This window comes from Syzygium oleosum, unplaced genomic scaffold (assembly GCF_021117445.2).
Source record: "Syzygium oleosum isolate NSW1041296 unplaced genomic scaffold, Sole_v2.1 Sole_v2.03, whole genome shotgun sequence".
In the NCBI taxonomy this organism is placed as follows: domain Eukaryota; kingdom Viridiplantae; phylum Streptophyta; class Magnoliopsida; order Myrtales; family Myrtaceae; genus Syzygium; species Syzygium oleosum.
This window is the reverse complement of record NW_026607487.1, coordinates 10024366-10045097: the sequence shown is the minus strand read 5'-3', so window position 1 is coordinate 10045097 and position 20732 is coordinate 10024366. Positions and strand designations below refer to the sequence as shown.

General features: G+C 42.3%; 3 protein-coding genes and 1 non-coding gene across 7 annotated transcripts; 2 read left to right on the top strand and 2 right to left on the bottom strand.

Annotated features, from left to right (window-relative positions):
- Window positions 1–1088: 1088 nt before the first annotated feature.
- Window positions 1089–1872, top strand: LOC115689892 (zinc finger protein ZAT8-like). The gene has a single exon (XM_030616080.2). It carries the CDS (start codon window positions 1185–1187, stop codon window positions 1722–1724), a length of 540 nt encoding a protein of 179 aa, XP_030471940.1. The 5' UTR covers window positions 1089–1184; the 3' UTR covers window positions 1725–1872.
- Window positions 1873–8281: 6409 nt separating this feature from the next.
- Window positions 8282–8355, bottom strand: TRNAV-AAC (transfer RNA valine (anticodon AAC)). The gene has a single exon. It is a non-coding gene; the product is annotated as a tRNA-Val (tRNA).
- An 87-nt stretch (window positions 8356–8442) lies between these two features.
- On the top strand, window positions 8443–12445 carry LOC115689854 (THO complex subunit 4A). Its single transcript, XM_056309226.1, is given in 6 exon segments — window positions 8443–8667; window positions 8670–8716; window positions 8917–9063; window positions 9838–9906; window positions 9995–10179; window positions 12056–12445. Coding segments are annotated over 6 exon segments (753 nt in total). The 5' UTR covers window positions 8443–8537; the 3' UTR covers window positions 12231–12445.
- A 2240-nt stretch (window positions 12446–14685) lies between these two features.
- On the bottom strand, window positions 14686–20549 carry LOC115689853 (uncharacterized). Of its 4 annotated transcripts, none has more exons than XM_056309224.1 (11): window positions 20080–20547; window positions 19663–19747; window positions 18886–19082; window positions 17593–17675; window positions 17001–17046; window positions 16821–16877; window positions 16627–16681; window positions 16427–16527; window positions 16277–16340; window positions 16063–16196; window positions 14686–15183 (listed from the first exon to the last, which is right to left on the bottom strand). In XM_056309224.1, the coding sequence occupies exons 1-11, from the start codon at window positions 20161–20163 to the stop codon at window positions 15115–15117; spliced, it is 975 nt and encodes a 324-aa protein (XP_056165199.1). In that variant the 5' UTR covers window positions 20164–20547; the 3' UTR covers window positions 14686–15114. The 4 variants fall into 4 exon arrangements, with proteins under 4 accessions (XP_056165199.1, XP_030471886.2, XP_056165200.1 ...); XM_030616026.2 differs by lacking the exon at window positions 14686–15183 and adding an exon at window positions 15261–15613 and having other exon boundaries at window positions 20080–20544; XM_056309225.1 differs by lacking the exon at window positions 14686–15183 and adding an exon at window positions 15429–15695 and having other exon boundaries at window positions 20080–20546.
- Window positions 20550–20732: the final 183 nt, after the last annotated feature.

The following is a 20732-nucleotide window of genomic DNA, read 5'->3' as shown; positions in this document are numbered from 1 at the left end:
ATCAGGAAGCTGGTGAGCCGTGCTTTCATTTTTCCTAGAAATAGACCATTAATTTCAAGTGTGTCTACTTATAATAAGCAAATGACGTCACAACTCACGCTCCTCATTTTCTCTATCGCATCGCTTCGCCACGCCGTTGTCGCGTCACGTCCCCAATGACTCCCTGCCCTCACTAAACGTCGTCCTGATCTGCGGGGATCGTTCCCGTGGTGGCGCATTGCCCATGTTCTTTCAATAGCGCGTGCGTACTCCTTCCCAGTACCCCACCCTCGTATCGTATGGACCCGCCTTTTGGGATTTTTAGCCACTTCACGAGCTTTCTCGGACCGAGCAAGGAATGCTAGCCGGTTATTACAAGTTTGACATGATGACCGTGTGTCTTAGGTCTTGGCCTCAGATGCCTCGTCAAATTCGGGTGAACCCTCCTCCCACTTTCTCCACCTCCTTCCGAAATGTATTGGTTAGTTTTCATCCCGTAGCATCGGGTTTGACAAATCGCTGGCCTAATCTTATATTCCCTTAATGTATATCACTGAAATCGATCGACGAGTTCCATTGAGAAAGTGAAGTACGTCCGCACATATCACGCATTCGTCTAAACAGTTTAAGTTTTCAGTACGGATAATGGTCGATTTAAAAAGTGTTACATAGTAATGATATTAGAGCCGAAAGTCCTAATTTTGAAATTTAAATCTTTCCGGATCCCGTATTTGCCACCCTCCCTCGTGATATTTTCACGGTTAGTTTTAGATCAAGTACGTCGAAGAAGAGTATTAAAATACTTCGTCGCCAACTCCAACATCGCAAGCGAAAGCGTCTAGAAAAGTCAAAGCAACTACAGCCTTCGCTCACCTGTGACGATTTTCCAGTTTCCGACTTCACCCTGACGCGCGCCCTCACGCGCTGTACCCTCTCTCTCCCTTTGGCGGCGGCGGACGTTCCCATGTTTTGCCCCTTCATGTTCACGCGACCTCCCTGCTTTACTCCCCAAGAAAACTCGAGGGCTTTTCGCCACTTCAGTTAGCGTAAGCACATAGGTCACCCGCTCCTTCTATATATAAGACCCGCGCACTCCACAGCACACTCTCATACTTAACCCAGTCATCCCCAACTCAGCAGCAAAAGAAGAAACCAGAAAGAAAAGCGAGACACCTCGATTTCACATTCTCTTAACTACAGCAGACATGGTGAAGAGAGACAGAGAGGACGCCGAGGTCGAAGCCCTGGCCATGGCCAACTGCTTGATGCTCCTCTCCCGAGTCGGCGACAGCGCCGGCTCGCCGCCTTGGCCGGCTAACCGCGGGTCGCGGCCCGGGGAGCGGATGTTCGCGTGCAAGACGTGCAACCGGGAGTTCTCGTCCTTCCAGGCGCTGGGAGGGCACAGGGCCAGTCACAAGAAGCCGAAGGTGATCTCCGGCGACCTCTTCCACCTCGGCCGCGTGGGGGGCTCCTCGCCGGCCAAGCCGAAGACGCACGCGTGCTTGATATGCGGCCTCGAGTTCCCGATCGGCCAAGCCCTCGGCGGCCACATGAGGAGGCACAGGGCCGCCATGGCCGAGAGCTTGGCGGCGGTCGCGGCCGCAACAAAGCCTGTGCCGGTGTTGAAGAAATCGAACAGCAAGAGGGTCATGTGCTTGGATTTGAACTCGTCGCTGACCGAGGACAACTTGACCTTGCGTTTAGGAAAGGTCGCGCCGTCGTTGGTGCTGGATCTCGTTTTGTAGGGGCATAGAGAACGTAGATTGTGTACAAAGCAGTTTCCAGTTGGCGCAGACAGTTTTCTTTTCTTTCTTCGAATTCAATGATTCATGTTTCGAATCAGAGTCGCTATATTCATTTGTTACATGAACACATGATATGTTTGAACTTTTCCTTATTGGCCTCTTTGTTTGATCCGAAGATGATTAACAGCTGAAGTGTGTGCTCGATGTGATGACAATGGCAATTCAGAACTGAACGTTAGCGATGCAACTGCATAAGAGCGCTTCTTCGGAGTTGCCGAAGGCGAGATTTTTTTTTCTATTCACGTTCATATACTGCTTAAGGAAATGGACATGGCACTGAGGATAAAAGCGACCATTGGTCCTATTTCCGTTTTCCTCTTATTGAGCTGTTAGATACGCGCCTTATGTCCATGAAAGGAAAAAAAATTCGCGGTACCACCGTTGCTGATTTTCTCCAGCCACCCCCCTTCCCCCCCTTCATCTGTCTTTTCTTTTGCTGTACGCCCGGCTGTCCTCTTTATGTTCCCCCCTTTGGCTGCATTCCTTCGCCAACGGGTCTCGGTTCGGGGATGCTCCGAGGTCGACAGCCATCGGCGTGATTCGAGGTCTATGACATGCAATCTGCTACAATTTTGAGATCGGAGAGAGAATTCTCATCGGCGCTGACAAGGGCTCATACTCATCCTCAAGTCCTCGTCAATTGCAGCCGCGATGAAGCACGAAGAGAGTCGTCGTAGAAGTTGGCAAGGGCTCATCCTCAAGTCCTTGTCAATTGTGGTGGCGGTGAAACACACATCGTAGAAGGAGAAATTTGCCGGTGGTACGGGCGAGGAAGATGTTTAGGATGGTAGTAATTCCACGAACATGGAGTCATGCAGAACTGCAACACGGATTCACACTCCGTGCAAAGTGGTAGATGGGAATCAGGGCCCTCTCTTCCTTGAAATCGGTACACAAAAGTTGATTTATAAAATTTGTCGAATTCTTACCGAGCCACTTACTGATGACTAATCTTCATATCGCTTTAGAAATCGACTTTTTGGGTAAACAGAGGATTGCATCCACCGACTGATCAGAAGCACAAACTACCATGGGCCTATGCAGTAATGGGCCTATTCTTATCAGCTAAGAACACAGTTTTAACATCGTGTCGGGTGTGTATGATCGAAAAAATGAACTCCCTGAGGTCCTTCAATCCCCCATCTTAGCCGGCTTATCCGCTCACTGATTGCCGTTGAAGTTACTGAATTATCATATTACATTCTATTTTCTCCTTAAACTATTGTATTCCGGTCCTTTCTCTTTGGCGGTCTTTTGTTGAGAATGGTGAGAGTCATCATAATGTCTAGATATAACCTAGATTTAGATAAATATTTATCCAAATGAGAATTTGAAATACATGCACGGCCTCAGTCGACTCATCTCTCTCTCGTGATCGGTGGTGAAGGAAGATGAGACACCACAGACCATCATCATCTTCATCCTCCAGAAATGGCAAGAGACTAACAATTCCACAGGTGTGCACAGCTACATTTCTCTATGTTCGCGTTTTGATTGCTCAATCTTCCTTCTTCGCAGGTTGCTTTGTGGAACAATACTCTGAAATCAATACCTGAGTTTGTTTCCTCTCTGAAATTCTTCTCTGAAACAGAGTTAAACATATTACCCATCTGCGCATGGCCGAGTTGGTGGGCGCTTTCCTTCCCTCAGAAAGGTTCTGGGTTCGAATCCCCGCTCGGTTTCGTAATTTAAGTGGGGGGCCCTGGCGGTGGGTTGCTGGGCTAGTCTCCCCCGAGGTATAGGCGCCCCGATTACCTGTGCGGGCTCGTCCCCGGGAAATGGTGGCGGATCCTCGGTTACAAAAAAAAAAAACATATTACACACCTAAAATTGAAAATCAAAGGAAAAATATAAAACTCAAGAACTTGTTGACGAGATGTAGACCCAAAAAGTCCTGGCAAGCAAAACCGAATTTCGATTTCGATGACCATTATCACCAAATTAAATGGGTTGTAGAGACGAACTCCCCTTGGCGAGCCATCGATTTAACCCATTACCATCATCCTTTTATCTAGATTGAAGCAAAAGCAAAGCATGATTGAAAACAAGAGCAATGTTCATCGAAACTCTCGATGACGACGGGTGCTGAAAATTTTCGCAGAGAGAGCGCTGAAAATTTTCATAAAGAGGATGTGGCCTTCTGCTAGGAAAAAAGTAAACAAAAACTTGTTGGAAGAAATCAAGCTAGAAGTCGACTGAGAGGTGTAAACCTGGCAGTAGAGGTGAGCGGTTTCAAGTTCCGTACAAGTTCCACCTGGAACTTATCCTTTGGAATAGGTTCCTCATTTTTTAGAACTTTGAACCTACCCTGCATACTTTGGAACTTGAAACCTATCCTATCACAGGTTTCAATGTCGGTTCCAGGGTCTACTTAGGTTCCACCTGTATTATTAATTGAACGATTACAGTAAATTATTATCTTTAATGACCACTACTTGCTGCTACAATCCACTGATCATAACTTATATTTAGACATACGAAGAATATGAAACATTAACAAAGTAAAAATGTTAATCATAAAATGGAAGCTCAGACTAGTAATTCCATATTATAAACTCATTATCAAACACCATAGAATCCTACAGGATTACACAAAGACATAGACAAAAAAAAACACACAAAATTGTTCCAAGTTTTAGACTAGAACTTGGAACCTGCCTATTGAAACCCATTCCCCACGTTTTGGAACTTGGAATCTACCATGCATACTTTGGAACCTAGAACTGGACAGATTCCCATCAGTCTGGTTCTCCAGTTTCCTGACCGGTTCCAGGTTCCAGGTTCTACTCTGGAACCAGGCTCATCCTAACCTGGCGGGGATCATGTCGGACGGTGAACAACGAAGCGAGTCCATGGGATTTTTCTCCTGTTTTCTGTTTTTTTTTCTCGATTTTTCGTATTAGATATCTTATCCGGCTTTATCCCACTCCCTAGGTGGTATTTTTTTATTCGGATTATATTCGAACATATCCAAATCCAGTTTTCTCTCAAACACTGGATAGAATAAAAATTATCATATCCAGAGTTATATCCAGTTCACCAAATGTAGCCTTGGTGTCTATCCTAAAGATTGGGTAACTTTTCGTCCTCGAGAGAATTTGTTGATGATTTTCATGTGTTTATTATATCTTTGGGGGCAAATTTGTCGCGTGCGCTTATTGGAAAAGCACCCGAAGTTAAAAATACTTTCTCAAGCAATAGAGGAAATCGAGCTGTCCTTAACTGGTCTGCAACTTTGTCTTTGTTTATAGCCGGAGCATTGTGTACCCACTTGCTCATGATCATGACAACACACATTTTCTACTGTGCAGATTCCATTATTTAATTTCCACACCAATGAACGCATCAAATTCCTAACATAATTAACTTTATTTTCCTTGGAGGTATACTAGATTGGACAACAAATCACTAGACGAGTTAGTTTTACAGCACCAACATGAAACTGAAATCATCACTAGTGGGATTTAACTGTATAATGGCAAGATTGAGTTGACAGCGAAAGAATGACTAACTCATGAAATCAACGAATGACAAGCATTGCTTTTCTATTGAGCGAAATTACACAGCCACTTCCTTACTTAATAGATCAAGTGAATTTTTTACTCAATTGAATCTTTTAAGGCAACACTAATAAGGTTATCAAACAAAATCAAAACAATTAATTGAACAATTTTTAATTTGCAGCACTTATTGAGATTATCAAACATGTCCTAATTTAAAGAGGAGAGGAAGAGAGTTTGATATCCAACTTTTTTTCTATATTGTTTTGGCATACGATGCTCAATGTACCTCATGTTTGTTTCGAAGGTTTTCTTCTTTGACAACAAAGTAAAATGCACGAGGGGCATGGAAACTATTTCTGATTTTGAGTACAATAAATATGCATGTGGTGGTTACGATCCTTGAGTAGAAGACGTGCAATCTGTGAGGATCATTGAGAAGAGAATGGTGCTGAAAGAAGACGTGTCTCTTCGTTCATAATCGACTTCCAAACATGCTAACGCGTGCGACGTACGGTCTGCAAATCCTGTAGTTGTTGCTCAAGATCTTCTTGTGACAACTTCGAACCCTTAACTCTCAAAGTCTCATCACCACTCACCAACAGCAGCTGATGTTTCTGATAATCTGACGAACATTAAACTCCATTTGATTAAGAGAGGTCACCGATCAGTGCAGATACATGATTACGTTTGATCCAAAAGTTTAAATTTTATGTGAAATGAGACAACATAACAAAATTCACATAAATCCATAGACAAGCCCTATGAGAAACTTTACCACCCCATTTTACATTCAAATCGGACTGAGAACGGCCTGTCGAATTGATGAGCAGGGAGCTTCACACGCGAAATAGATGTGGAGTGAAAACTGATCCTGACGTCACGTAAGATAAACCAACCAGAAGCTTTAACCAATCGATCGAGGAAGACAACACGAATAAAAGACCTATATAAACCCTATAGTTTGGGTAGAAGATAAAGTCGCAAAATCGGAGACAGCCACATCTGGCTAATAAATAATATAATAACAAGCACATGCAAAAGAGAATGGATCAAGCAAAGATAATGCTCCGAGTATATGCCTAGAAGATACTCTCTCCACTATCGTTAAATCCCTTCTCCTTTCTCCCCCCGGTCTCTCTCTCTCTCTCGCTCTCTCTCTTTACTTTTTCGTGGCATCAGGGTTTGGTGATAGAAGCTGTGCATCTGCAACTGCAATGGAGTCCTCCGGCAGTCGGGCTGGCGATGAAGGAGGTGGTGACGACCGGATAAATCCCGGCCGTTGACCCTTTGTCGGCTCTAAATAGGTTGGGCAACCATGGACCCTTTGGCAGTGCGTACTTGAGGAGCACGTAAGCTCAAGCACACCATCATACGAGTATTTGAACTTCAGGACTATCTACGTTTCGTAGGACCACAATTCTCTTTTCACAATCTTGTACCTGTTCGTCTTAATTCCAGTCGTTTTTTGTCTTTGTTTCGGCGACGCTTCCAATTCTTCGGATCAGTACAAAATGTTCAGAGCCATCCATTGAGCATGTTTGCTCGGTCTCGATCACAGACTCGACGGCCAGACTGGTCCGCATAGCAAACTTTAGATCTGAATGTAATAATTTCGTTTCTATGAGATACAAGTTGTTCTTGGCAAGGTCCACTTGTCGCACACAAGGGACTGTTCTTCATTTCTATGTGCTTTCACATCAATTGCTCGTAAAATCCAAGTTCAGAGCATGAGCCAACAGGGGATCAGCTCGCTGCTCAAAGATTGAGCATTCTCATTTCGAAGCCAATTTCCTTCCTTGCAGACAGCACTCGGAATGGTTGGATCTTATTTAAGGGTGGAACGTGCCAAGTGCCTCCAAAATGATTGTATGATAATTACTGGATCTGCTGAAATGATGAGACGGGCCTTTGGCCAATGAGGTCGTATTGACAATAGCCCCATGGTTGTCCTCTGCAATTAGAAGGAACAGCGCCAAAACCCCAGCGGAAAAACCATAATTCGGGAATCATCATTGCAAAAAAAAAAAAAAACACACTGGGAAAATGGCTATGCCAAATAATGCATGTGTTTGTCTATTAGGCTACAAACTGGACCGTCAAACGGGTGGGTTTTGGAGTTGTTCCTTGGGTAAAAAACATGCAAATCTATGAGATGGTGCTGAATGGTCGAGATAAATTAATACCCTAAACTGAGGTAAGAACATGAGATCGTATGAGGGCGAAAGAAAATAAAGAGAGAATCATGGAGGTAGATTGGATTTAAATAAGTTGTAATCCCATTTATGACTCATTTATTGAATATAAGTAACCCACATAATAACTTAACCCATCATATATATAAGTTAAGAAATGGATTTATGATCTATTTTGGCAAGTCTACTACTATGGCTCATAATAAGCTCACTTGCTATGAGTTTAAAGCTACATATGGACCATGCAATAGGCCGCAAATGTTAGAGAGAAAGAGAGAGAGATATCGGCACGATAACTACATACACGTTTGACCAAACATTCTGCAGTTCCATATGTGATGTGAAACTCCAGGTTTATATCAAGCGTATGAGTGTATGATCTCAAGATGACTCCATGAGGGCCAATGCAGAACAAATCATACAATAAGGGCTGAAAGAATAAGCATCGAGGCTTTGCCTTGATCATACATTAAGGGCGCTGATGATTTTAGTTTCGAAGAATTCCATATATTCTGCAATATCGCAATGAAAACTCTTTCACTAAGTATACGCCGATCTTTTATTGGGTCGAAGAAACAAGCGGGATCTATGAATTGAATGCTTTAACTTCTTTAAGCAAACATTAAGCATCTTACTTAGCACAAGAATTTTCAGTAACCTTCCTTTAATGAGAATTCAACAAGTGCGTCCCACAAGATCAAGGCAAGCATATTCTCCGTAGTAAAGAAGCTATGGCGAAAGAACAACGGCTGAGTTGATTTCTTGAGAAGCGAAAAGAAAAAAAAACAAAAGGAAATGGAAGTGGCGTCGCCCGGACTCGAACCGGAGACCTTCAGTGTGTTAGACTGACGTGATAACCAACTACACCACGACACCTTTCTGGCACATCGTCGACATCTCATTTTACTAAAATCTTTTCAGTTGACTTCGGTCGTCCTATAAAAATCGTTTTCCTGCCCTCCTCCTCCGAGTAAAGCTCAGCCACTTCCTCCTCCTCTCTCTCTCTCTCTCTGTCCGTCAACCTAGGGTTTCCATCTCCAATCCGAATCCGAGAAACCATGTCCAGCGCCCTCGACATGTCTCTTGACGACATCATCAAGAGCAACAAGAAGTCCGGATCCGGCAACCCCAGGGGCCGCGGCCGCGGCGCCGGCGCCGGCTCCGGCTCCGGGCCCGGCCCCACCCGCCGCCCCCGAACCGCGCCGCCGCCCGCCCCAACCCTTACGCCGCCGCGAAGGTCAGCTCACGGGTCCCCCCCCGATCCCGCTCCCAACTACTACTGTTGTTTTTAGAGCTCGCGATTTCTGTGCGACGGCGAATCGATTCGCTCGATTCGGTTCCCTGTCGAAGCTTGGATCTTTCGATGCGTCGTTTGAGATTCTGAGGGCGTGTTTTGGTTGTTTTCTCTCCCCGGGGAAAAAAAATCTGGGGGTCCAGGCGCCGGAGACGACGTGGCAGCACGATATGTTCGCCGATCAGGGCCTAGCGTTCCAGGGGCAAGCCGGTCGAGCCTCCGCCATAGAGACCGGGACGAAGCTCTATATATCGAACCTGGATTATGGCGTCTCGAACGAAGATGTCAAGGTAACGGAGTTCGATTTTCTGTTTTCCTGCTACTCTGAGCCGAAACCGTTTTGTTATCTCGTCGTTTATGGCTGTTCTCGGTCGAGGTTGTCGCAAATCTGGGAAATTGTGACGTTTGCTGGTTGAAATTGTGTGGATCTACTGTTACGGTGGAGTGTCAGAGTCTTTTCGCCCTAATTTTGACGCTTCGTGCTTGGATTTTGGTACGAGCGACGTGTAGTTTATCGTCTGGCTCTAGTTAATTGAAGTATATTGCCGTTGTTTATTGATTTAAACCAAGGTTAGTATGCTCCATTGCTAAAAAAGTATGATTTAATCTGTGTAGTTGATATTATGTGTCGGTCCATGTATTTTGTTCGCTGTCTCATGGGAAGAATGTTCTTGTTGTGGCTTGCTGTTGTGTTATTATTACATTCATTTCAGCTGGTCAGTTTAACTTTTGGTGTTTACCTGAGAGCTCAAAAAAAATTCAACCCAAATTAGCAATCTAATTCTTATTTTCCTTTCTTGCTCGCATGCTTTTCTCCTACGGAACATTTTTAAAAGTTTGAGGTGTTATGTGTCCATGTCCGTGTCTAGCTTCTAGTGCCTAGCAGTTATGAAATTTGCATTTTAGTCTGTGTGAGACAATCTGTTTCTCTTCTCTGTCATTTTCCTTATTATATCATACAGCTTAAAGTGCAGTTAAGTCATTTATGTGCTCTTCGGTGAGCAATGGGAATTTTGCGGTAAATGTTAATTATTTTCCTTTTCTGTTGGGATTTTCTCGTGCAGGAACTATTTTCTGAGGTCGGTGACCTGAAACGTCATACGATACATTACGATAGGAGTGGAAGATCCAAGGTATTGTTATAAAGCTATTGCCTGACTGTTGCTGTGATAAAAAATTATTTCTCCCAGTTTATTCTCAGCAAGCCTTTAACTCCTTCAGGGTACGGCAGAAGTGGTCTTTTCACGCCGTACGGATGCCTTGGCAGCTGTTAAGAGATACAACAATGTTCAGCTTGATGGGAAGCCAATGAAAATAGAGATTGTAGGAACAAACATCGCAACTCCTGCTGCTACTCCTGTCGTTTCAAATGGTTCTTTTGGAAACCTGAATGGATTTCCAAGAGGGTATGTGCTATAATATTTTGACTTGCCCTTTGAACAGATAATTTTTCCGTGTTTTCTAAGCCAAGGGCAGGTAGAACAATTCTCAGGTTGTCATACTTCATATCATCCTATGAAGCTTGCATGAGATATAAAGAGATAGCAAAATTCTCAAATATACTCAAATCCTTGGACTTAGATGTATCACGAATGTGTAAACATAAAACTTATGTCTTTTGTGCCCATCAGTAGGTTTTTCGGTTGCTTCTACACTTGATATATTTGCCATTTGGATTTGTTCATTTATAATTTTTTTCCATAAACCGGCAAAATTGATTTAACTTTTGTTTGATCCATTTAAATGTTTCTTACACGAAAGTGAGATTTGATTACTTCAGTATGCTAGAATGCTAATTGTATACATCTATACTATCCTTTTAAGAAGGGATTTTCTTTTGGTCTCTGATTAAATTTTCAAAAAAGCTTGACTATCGTTCTTATCGATTCCAAGGCTGAAATTTTTAACACGTTGGTAGCAAGAAAATACTCGGTTACTTTTCAAACTCAAAGCAAAACTACCCAAGAATTAAAAAATTAAAAAGTGCCAAGGTATACTTTAAAAAACATCAGTTCTAGCTTCTTTTTATTGCACTGTCTTTTACTTGTACGTTAATTATATAATTTCAATAAGTGTCCGCTAGTCAAAACCAATAGTGGATGCATTTATTTCCGGATGAAATGTTCTTACAAGAGAAAGTCTTAGATGAACGTTCATTATTCATTCAGTGTGAAGCTTCTCTTCAGTAATACGGAAAACAAAGATAATCAATCTCACCCATAGCCATCTGAATGTTGTTTTTATATAAGTTTTGCTTTATCTTTCAGAGATTGGAAAAACAATTTATTTGACTGTAACTGAACGCACCTTGGAAAAATAGAAAATCATTTTCTCAATATTCATTAGCTGGACTGAATTGACGAGTCTTATTGTGCCCCTTGAAAGTTCCTTTTCTAGAAGGCAATTGATAATAAATCTGAGCTAGCAAACCCAGATGTTTCTGAGATTCAGAAAATTTGTAGAGAGCATAGACTTGTTCTTCTTGACCTTTGAGAGATGATGAAGAGCGGATTTTCTATTTGATTGAATGAATATCTGCTGTTCTTAATTATTTTTATTTGAGGAATGGACTAGTTTTCTTTTCCTTGCACTTTAAATTTTTCGTTCTTTTCATGCTTTTTGAAGATTGATGATTAGTCATGGAATCGGGGAAAAAAGGTTAATCACAAGGTTTGAATGGTTCTAAAACTATATTCTTCTTCTTCTTACTCCTCCCCCTTCTTCTCCTCTCCATTATTGAACTTCTTTGGATTCAATTTTTATTTTATGTATTTTTTCCAATATTAGCGAATTTTTTGGTTGTACATCTAGAAACAAATTCTTGTAATACTTTGACCTTTTAGAATTTTTTTTATTCTATTCTCATTTGAATATTTTTTTCCATGTTCTTGGTGATGGTTAATATCGATATTTAAGGTAGTTTCTCTCTCTTGGGTCAGTGTGGGATGCTAGGAATTTGGCTTGCCACAAAGTACTTCCTAATTTCAGGTCTTCTGATGTGTTTGTGTGACTGATGATTCTTGGTGATACTGATTCAATTTCCTTGATATCATCACTTTTGCATGAATAATGTAAAGTATGGATTGCATGTTATACTGGCGGCATGTTGTTGGAAGTCCTCTGTAACATTACAGCGCATTTGGTTCTTGTTTGCAACCTATGCACTTGTGAATGCTTATTGAACTTGCCCGTGCCTATAAGTTGTAACAAGTCAGAAATTTGTCTACTGTTGCTCATCAATCATGTTGCTGATACATTGTTCTTCATAATGTATGTAATCAGTGGACAAGCTAGGGGAGGTGCTATTGGACGACCACGTGGTGGCGCCAGCGGTGGTGGCCGTAGACCTGCTGCAAGGGGTCGTGGACGGGGAAGAGGTCGTGGCGAGAAAGTATCAGCTGAAGATCTTGACGCCGATTTAGAGAAGTACCATTCGGAAGCGATGGAGACAAATTGAGCGCCGTTCTACTTATCCGGTGTCTTTTCTGTTCTCAGTGATATGTCTGTGATGATGCGACCACTTTGCCTATTAAGTGTGTCTAGAGGAGGATAAAGTGAATTCTTGAACCTTGGTTTATGGAGTTTGGGATTTTATTCTGTGACTTGGAGACATAAGTTATGAGGGTTAATGGACAGCTTCAGTATGTAATCTGCAATTATTCCTTTTGGTTCCTTCAGCTTCTTTAGTGTGACCAATGCCGTTCTCCCTATGCAACATTCGTATGTCGCTCTTGCCCAAGCATATGGAAAGGAGCTTGCTGTGAGATGTGGAGTTAGTAAGCTTGCATGAAAATCAACCGCAGCTGCCGTCTTTCTTAGCTACTGCATCACATTAAGAGCTGGACATTAAAGGTAGGTTTCACTGTGACTTTGTTTTTTACCCCGCTCTAGGTGTCTAGAATTTTAGGATCAGAAATGTTGTCCTCCTTATTTTTTTATATGCCTTTCTGGGAGAAATTTGTTGCGGTAATCTTTTCTGTATTAAAGATTGGGCTCTTGGATTTGGTTGACTGTTATTATACTGAATCTGTGGGTGCTTGTTTCAAGTTGGAATTGTCAATTATTAGTTGTCTTAACTATCATCCATTAGCACCAGGCAGCTTAGTGACTCGAGGATACGGCTGTATATTGTAATATTTGTTTTTGTAGTTTGTGAAAGTTGATTGATGACTGATTTTCAGAAGTTGCTAAAGGTTTCATTTTGCTGAGGTGCATAGTGTCTCCATTTGAGGATCTTTAATGGTTTTACCTTGTGTCCTATGTCGAAGTTATGTCATGGTTATCTGGCTTGCACTTCTCTCTGAGGATAGTGACTTGTAACTTATGGTAGCTTGCTCTCTGTCTTCTTCCAAGTATTGCCAAATCTAGTTGGTGAAATAGAGTGAGTTGGTCTTCTCGTGTTGGCATTAAAGGCATGGAGCTAAAAGGTTTTTCCCTTCATGAGGCAGGAGATTGTTCATGTGTTCTCTCCGTTGACCTGGTGTTGAATGGTCACCTGATAGTTCTCCAGTACTGGACGAACTTAATTGCCGTATGATCCGAAATGAGCAGATAAGTTTCTAACATGGCTGCGTGGAAGGGTCCTGGTCATCTATAGCCTGAACTTTGACCAGGGGCTTCGGATTTTCTGGTGGACGAGTCGTTTTCCAGTGTTGACCCATTGATCTTGAGGTACAAGGGAATTTCCCGTGGTTCCTACGCACCTTGAGACTGGTAAACGCCGATGGTGTTTTGACATCATTCGGGAATGTGCTGGTATGTTTCTAGCATCTTTTTCTCGTCCAACAGACCTTGCTGCGAAGCTGGATGTTTTAAAGCTTCCGTGTAAGTCTTCTTGCAGTTCTCTTGACGACAACTTGCTGCAGGAATAATGCCTAAGCTGGATCTATGTCCAACGGTTCTATGCGCACATTGTTTTTTCTCGTCCTCTCATCTTCCCCTTGTATGACGATGTAAATATGCCTTTCCCTCACTAGGTCGAGGTTTGATTAGCGTTGCTGTTTGGGTAGGTGAAAAAAAGGGGAAAAAGAGAGAACAAACTCAATAGAAATTATCTGGGAATTTCCAGGGTATCTAGCTTTCGTTTGGTAGTATCTACTGTTGATATTGTGTTACTTGATTCTCGTGCATTGCTTGGGCACGAACCGAAGGCGGCAGGGCGTGGAAGTTGCATATCATGCGTAGTGTCAGAATGGGTAAACTGGGTAAGGTTGTGATGCTGGCGAGTTGGGGCATGCTTTGATTACGTGTTTGTCACGCGCAAGGCATCGTGTGTCCATAGTGTTTCATAAGATTTCGACTTTTATTGGCTGGTTTTTTATAGCCTTATCTCCAATTTCTCTGCTCGCGGGTTTGTCATCCCATTGTTCCATCAAACTGAAGTCCCCTCCCACACGACTCTCCTTGAAACTCCCATTGTATCGTTACACCAACCTCGTCAAAAATCCACTACGATTAATTTTTTTTTATTGGATGAGACCTCTCTTCAATTAAATGAGTGAGGGTAAGGATGCAGAGGTGAAAACATGGACCTCGGTGCCGACGTTGACATCCTTAAGTTGACTGGAGAGAACGGGAGAGTAGGTGGGAGTTGAAGGCTACGTCTGAAAGCACGAACGCACATGAGGAATGTTCCTGACTGGATGTACCGTTGACTCTGCTGCCACACGGGAGGCGGCAGCTTCAACTCTGTTGCCGGTACGAAGACTGGTTACTGCTGTTAGTTGTATAAGCGGCTGCCCCTTCACTCCTATTTGAACCATTGCTAGTCTGCAGCATTGACGCTACCGCCCGTATGCAGACTAACATTACCAGGAATTATGGAGGTAAACAGTGAGATGCATAGCGGTCTTTCTTGGTACTCGCGGATTGGAGACGACAGATTTTGTACACTACACGGTAGCTGAGATTAGTTGACACATAAAAATAACTGTTGTAAATTGTCCAATGGAAGGGAGTTTAACGATTCTAACATCGTAGCGGGTACGCCAATCGCCCATATTTAAAAGCGTTTTAGCATCTTTTTTACACAAAACATCAGGCTCATAGAATACCCTTGGGCTGCTAAGGCGGGCTCAATAGGCGGGCAGCCCATGATCAGCTGTCCTCATCTCTTAATTAGCCCGTCCTCTCTTTTTCTCCGGCTGGCTCGGGGCACAACAGATAAACGGAACCTTTTTGGTGCATGACATGCTCCATATTCAAACGATTCTATCTCAGCGTTTCTTCAAATTACAACCGAATAAAAAAGGGGGAAAAAGCAGCAGCTCCAGCACCTTGCTCATTCCTCCAGAAACGAAACATATACATCTACCAGTTAAAATACACATTTTATGAAGCAACTATGCCATCAGGCCCTCTTGCCTTCTGAGCATCAGCAGGAAGAGCTCCTGTGCTCTTTGGCCTCCCACCTATGTCGAGCAGGAAGCCGAGAGACATTGGAAATGGAAGCACCATTTGTGTTAAGAGTATGTTCAGAAGACATGGCTTGGGGTAAATGATTGGGCGATTACATGAATGGAGCAAATTGACACTCATGATAATGGACACTCACACCGACTCATTCAGCTGGAGAGGTTACAGAAGGAAAAGGTCAGCAAATGCACAACACTATGATATGGAGAAGATGATCTCTTCAACCTTTTCAAAATAAACCTAATGCACAATTTAAGCCATCTTTGGCCTCTTCATCCTTTCCCAGCTAGAAAATACAAACCCCATGAGAGCATACAGAAGCACCTTAATGCACGAGACTACAAAGTGCCAACACGAAGACGGCCAGTACCATGGATATAGCAACCGGAAAAATAGACTTATGAGATGTCGAGGGTACTGCCCCACCTGTGAAATGATATCGTGGCAAATGTTATAACACATCTATAACAAAACTCAGAGGGAGAACCTGAAGTTCTGTCTTCCCCGTCTGCATACAGTTATTTATGCAATCAAATATCTTGTCAAATTGTTACTCTTAAATTACAAGAACAACTTAAAGTGACTACGCCATCTGAAGATTGGCCGTGTACTAAAATTTTTTAAAAGCGAAGACTGAGAAAGCAGATTTTGAGAAAAAAACTTATTGCTACTCTGGGTATTTGAAATTGCCTAATACAGGTTTCCGGTAAGACGAATATTAGCTTAAGTTTTGAGCATTTGCTTTTAGTAGTCCCAGAGGAATCCAACTATATAAAAAATACATGTTTTGGAAAAACTAGTTCTTTTTTTTTTTTGATCGAAACAAAACTAATTCTATAAATGGAGCTTCTTATTGGATAAACTAAAATGCTTACTGGAAAAAGCAGATCTAGCGCATCCCAAGCGGCATGGCGAACAGCTCTTGTGGGATACATTGGACCTCCAGGAGAGGTGAAGCTATACAAACAAGCTTTCAACCTTGTACTAGTAGCCATTCGCAGTTCCATGCCTGCATAAACTAAACTATACGACATCGGTAAACCAACCAAAAGTAACAATACATAGGATTAGTAGTGAAAGCAGCATTACCCTGAAGATACTTGAGTTGCGATAGATAATGGATAAGCACAGGCTCCACCTTCAATTTCTGGAGCTGATCAAAATAGAAACATTTTAATCCTATGGAAAAGCAATACAGGCTAGACAATTTTCGTCTTAGGTTACAATGCAAAATTATACCTGGTCTGAAAGTTCAATGACAAATATATCTGCCGGACCACCAACCAGGAAAGCATTTGAGAAAGGAGGGCAATTCTTCAAGAAGCTTTCGAGTTTATCAGCTGCATGGACAACATATGGAGAATAACTACACAAACGAACAGTTTATAAGCTACTGCATCATAATTATAAGAATCAGATTCACTAAAAAGCAAGCCTACCTGAGTTGTAGAAGAACATGAATCTTGAAAGTAACAGATACAGATCTCGCTGGGCCTGAAATAACACAAAGAGGCTTCCTTATTAAAATCAAGCCTTGGTGGAGTAAACGAAACCTATCGTGAGAACACTACTTTAATGTCACTGTGAAGTATTGTCAAATAACATACAAAGTATTCATGCAGTGGTTCCTCACCTGCGCAGGAATTTTATTGAGCCGTGTTGGTTCCAATACAATTTCTTCAAGTAGATACTGCACATCCAACCATAAAAGACGACCATCAAATCGTTGCCAATATAAACACCAGCTTTAAACTGAACTTAAATGGATTACACTGGTTGAATGAGACACATTACTAAGGATATTGATTCTTACACAAAAGAGGGTCTGAAACCGCCTGGTATTCGTCTGGATGTCAATCCTGTGGTAAGGCCAATACCATCAGCAAGACAAAGCCTTGTGTTTCTTAATCTAATTAGTAGGTCTCCTACCACCCACCACCAAAAGTTTACAGATATTGCCAGTAGCTGAAATTAAGTAAACTTAGACTTGCTATCATGCCGTTGCAACTCTCTTTCTCTCTCATGGGTACAGATATACACTGTGCTTCAGTATCCAAATACAAATCTCCTACTAGGCACCGATTCACAGACAAATGGCAAATCTTGAAAGATAGCCCATTAAAAACATTGAAAGAACTCATCAAAAGGATGTAGCAATTCAAAGCTAAAAAATGGTTTTAATGATTTTTTTTTTTGCTATCCATGTAAAAACAAACAACTAAGGTTATAAACTACGCAAACTAAAACTTGCAAGAAAATCAAGAACAATTGCCACTTTGTTTTCTGTCATTCTGAATTGACAGTTCAATCTATGATTTACAATTACAGTGGCACCCCTTCTATGTAAAAGGCTAAACCCAATAACCACTCAATACCAACTGGCAAGTAATTGCTGTTTTTCATACCAGAAAACATTTGTAGCACCTTGAACAAGAGCTGATGAGTAACGCAGTAGCACCTCCGGATTCTCGACTTGAACTTCAAAAAGCTACATAAATTAAGGTAAAATTACACTTCAAAAAGATCTTTAACAAGATTAGGCATTAGATAATTCAATAAATTCAATACATGTCATATACTTGAGGACACTCTCAGAAAAACTCATGGACATTGCTTCAAGAACTAATTTAAAAAAATATAGAGAATGCGTTCCTGTGAACTACTTAGCCTAGGTTATTCTCAATATGGCATCATCTTTAGCCTTGCTTTTATCAGGAACCAGAAAAACATCTGAGCATCTGAGTGAGTAGCGGAAAAGCTGAAAATAAATAAGCATGAAACTGCGTAAAATTGAAAGGGTGGCATATTTTTCTTAAGATCCTCTTGTCAATGAAGAGAATTGATGTAAAAGAATGCTCTCAAACACCACCTATTTTTCTTCAAGTCCTCTACCACCTCCAAGATGTACATCCCCTATTCCCATGCAATCTCATTATATTCAAGGTTTAACAATAAAGAAAAGCCGACTAATGCAGCACCGCCGTTGAAAAGTTTTTGCCAATAACAATGCATGCAAATATTAAACCCTGTTAGAATATTTAAGTAATAAACTACGCCTTCATCTAATAGCTTAAGCTTTTAGAATAGTTGGCAGTGGTACCACCAAAATCTCACATGATATTAGAGCAGGAGGTCCTGAGTTCGAATCTTTCCAGGCCCCTATTTGCCTCCCTAATTACATAATTCCACGCTTAAGGCTAGGCCAAAGTCTAGCCTACGCGTGAGGAAGAGTGTTAGAATATTTAAGTAATAAACCACGCCTTCATCTAATAGCTTAAGCTTTTAGAACAGTTTGCAATGGTCCCACCAAAATCTCACAAACCCTTTTCCCACTGAGCATGGCATCGAAAAAGATATATAATAGCACAATAAAAGGAAGGAAGCAACTTAAAGCATGCAAAATGCTTCATCAAAACTCTCATCAGAGAGAACTGGTCTGTGAGAAATATGCTTTAAAGCAAACAAGACAGGATGATTACTTATGCATTGAAAGCTGAGAGCAAGTAGTAGTACTAATATTTAGGATTGATGAATTTAAGTTTCATCGAAGGGAAGATGAGCAGGAAAAACACAAGCATCATTCTTTCGTCAAAATTTATTCTATTCAACTTGCTGTCCTATCTGATCAAAAACATCATGACCACAAGATCATAAGACTTCAGTGAGATTCTAAAAGAGCAGAGGACAAGATCTCATACCCATTTGTGGAACAAAAGGGAGAAAATATGAGATGCAAATGACTGACTCCAGAGCTGCACAATCATATCAAGAATAGGTTTTCCACTCTCCGGCGAGCAAACGTAGTAATCGGCAAGGATGTCAAAGTAGCATAATTGACCATGAACGCTATCATCAGCAGGCAATATCGAATCTTCTTCCCTGCTGAGAATTATATCTGTTTTCAATATCAATTAAGGAAAATGAGAAGCTAGGATATTCGTAAGCCTGAAACAGGAATGTGAGAACTTGAGCTGCCGAAACACGCATTGATCCGTATGAGGATCAAGAAGAATTCACATAATGCTTAGTTATGAGTAGATAACCCACCAATGGTCCATTACATGCATTGTGCGTTCTAAGTGCTAACAGACTGCTCCCAGAAACAAAGCTCTAACAAATTCATGCCGCATGAATTCATAATCACTGACTTTCACCCGAGTCAAACTTGTCACTGGTCGCACCGCATTTTTTACAATATCATAATTTATTGTGATCCTTACATGTCATATTAGGATCGAATTGTACTATGCATCCCCGAGAATGTCAGGTTGGGCATTAACAAAATCTTCAGACAGGTTTTGGCAAATTAAACGAATGTAGAAGACACCTTAACCTAAGCAAGAAGACACCATAACCTATGATTATCACCGAACAGCGGCAATGATAGTTATAGGTCCTAATTTTGGCCTTTTCCTCGGATGTTTAAGTAGAACATGAAGGAACCAGACTCAAATTCTCTTTCGAGTGCAGCTCACCTTTCGCTCTATCGTCAACCTCCAATGCTACATCGGCAAACAGCTCTTGCAACAAGTTGCGCCTCTGTGATGCGGAAGCTAGAGCCTGGAGAGAGGAACGCGAGCACATGAATCTCCAAGGCAATAACTAAAAAAGACGGAAACAACAATCTAAACTCGGAATTAGCAACGCTAAGCACAACAAAGTACTTAAACCACAGCTTAGATGTCGGATCAACTAATATATCGCCACATTAAGCAAGTCCTCAGACTTCAGCCAAATCGCGATCGTGCAGCGTCGGTGCTACGGGAAAGGAAAGCTAATCCAACGAACACAAAAACCCGACTATTCAGGCGAATCTCGGATGCCGAATCCCGGCACACAAAGTCAAGTGATCGGACTGACTCGAAGAGGCCAAATCAAAAGGGAGAACGAACCCGCTGAAGCTTTCTCTCGATCTCCAGAGACAGAGCGCTGAGGTAAGCGGAGCTCCGGGGCGTCGAACAAGCAGCTTTCGGCATTTTCCTCCCGACGGCGACACCTCCAATTTCATAGCAATGGAAAGTCGCAACACCACAAGGCCTCCGAATCCGTAACCCTAGGGGCACGCACGCTCGCTCGCTCGCTCTCGCTCCACTCAAAGGAAGAAGAAGAAGAAGAAGAAAGAAACCGAGAGGCCGAAGCTCCAGCTCCTCCCCGTCCCCGCAGCCGGCTATCGCTGCGCAGCGTGTCGATCTTCAGCTCCGCCGGCGAGAGGCGAGAGGCGACGCCCGAACTGTAACGGAACGGAGGAGGAAGAGGGGGGCGAGCGGAGGAAGGAGATGGCGTACCGGGGAAGCAACGAAGGCGGTGGAGGGAGGACGGGGAGAGAGAAATTGGAATGGCCGCGATGGCGTGGCGGGGGTGGGGGTGAGATGCTTGTCGCTGACACATTCCACGTGTTCCTCGTTCTTGATTTGGATTGAATTGAAAGAGACCAAAAGGACGCCCAAATAATTCCAATTTGTTTAACCACGGGTCTCTGTCTCCCTCTCTGGCATAACCATCAAAGAGATCTTTACCGGTGGACGTGACATATAATCAAACAGTC

What these genes read in the sequence shown, in the direction of transcription:
- LOC115689892 (XM_030616080.2), top strand. Translation starts at nt 1,185, where the DNA reads ATGGTGAAGAGAGACAGAGAGGACGCCGAGGTCGAAGCCCTGGCCATG.
- LOC115689853 (XM_030616026.2), bottom strand. Translation starts at nt 20,163, where the DNA reads ATGCCGAAAGCTGCTTGTTCGACGCCCCGGAGCTCCGCTTACCTCAGC. An exon ending in GGTTGACGATAGAGCGAAAG is followed by an intron (nt 19,083 to 19,662) that starts GTGAGCTGCACT and finishes TATTGAAAACAG; the next exon opens with ATATAATTCTCAGCAGGGAA. An exon ending in TCAATAAAATTCCTGCGCAG is followed by an intron (nt 16,682 to 16,820) that starts GTGAGGAACCAC and finishes GTGTTATTTCAG; the next exon opens with GCCCAGCGAGATCTGTATCT.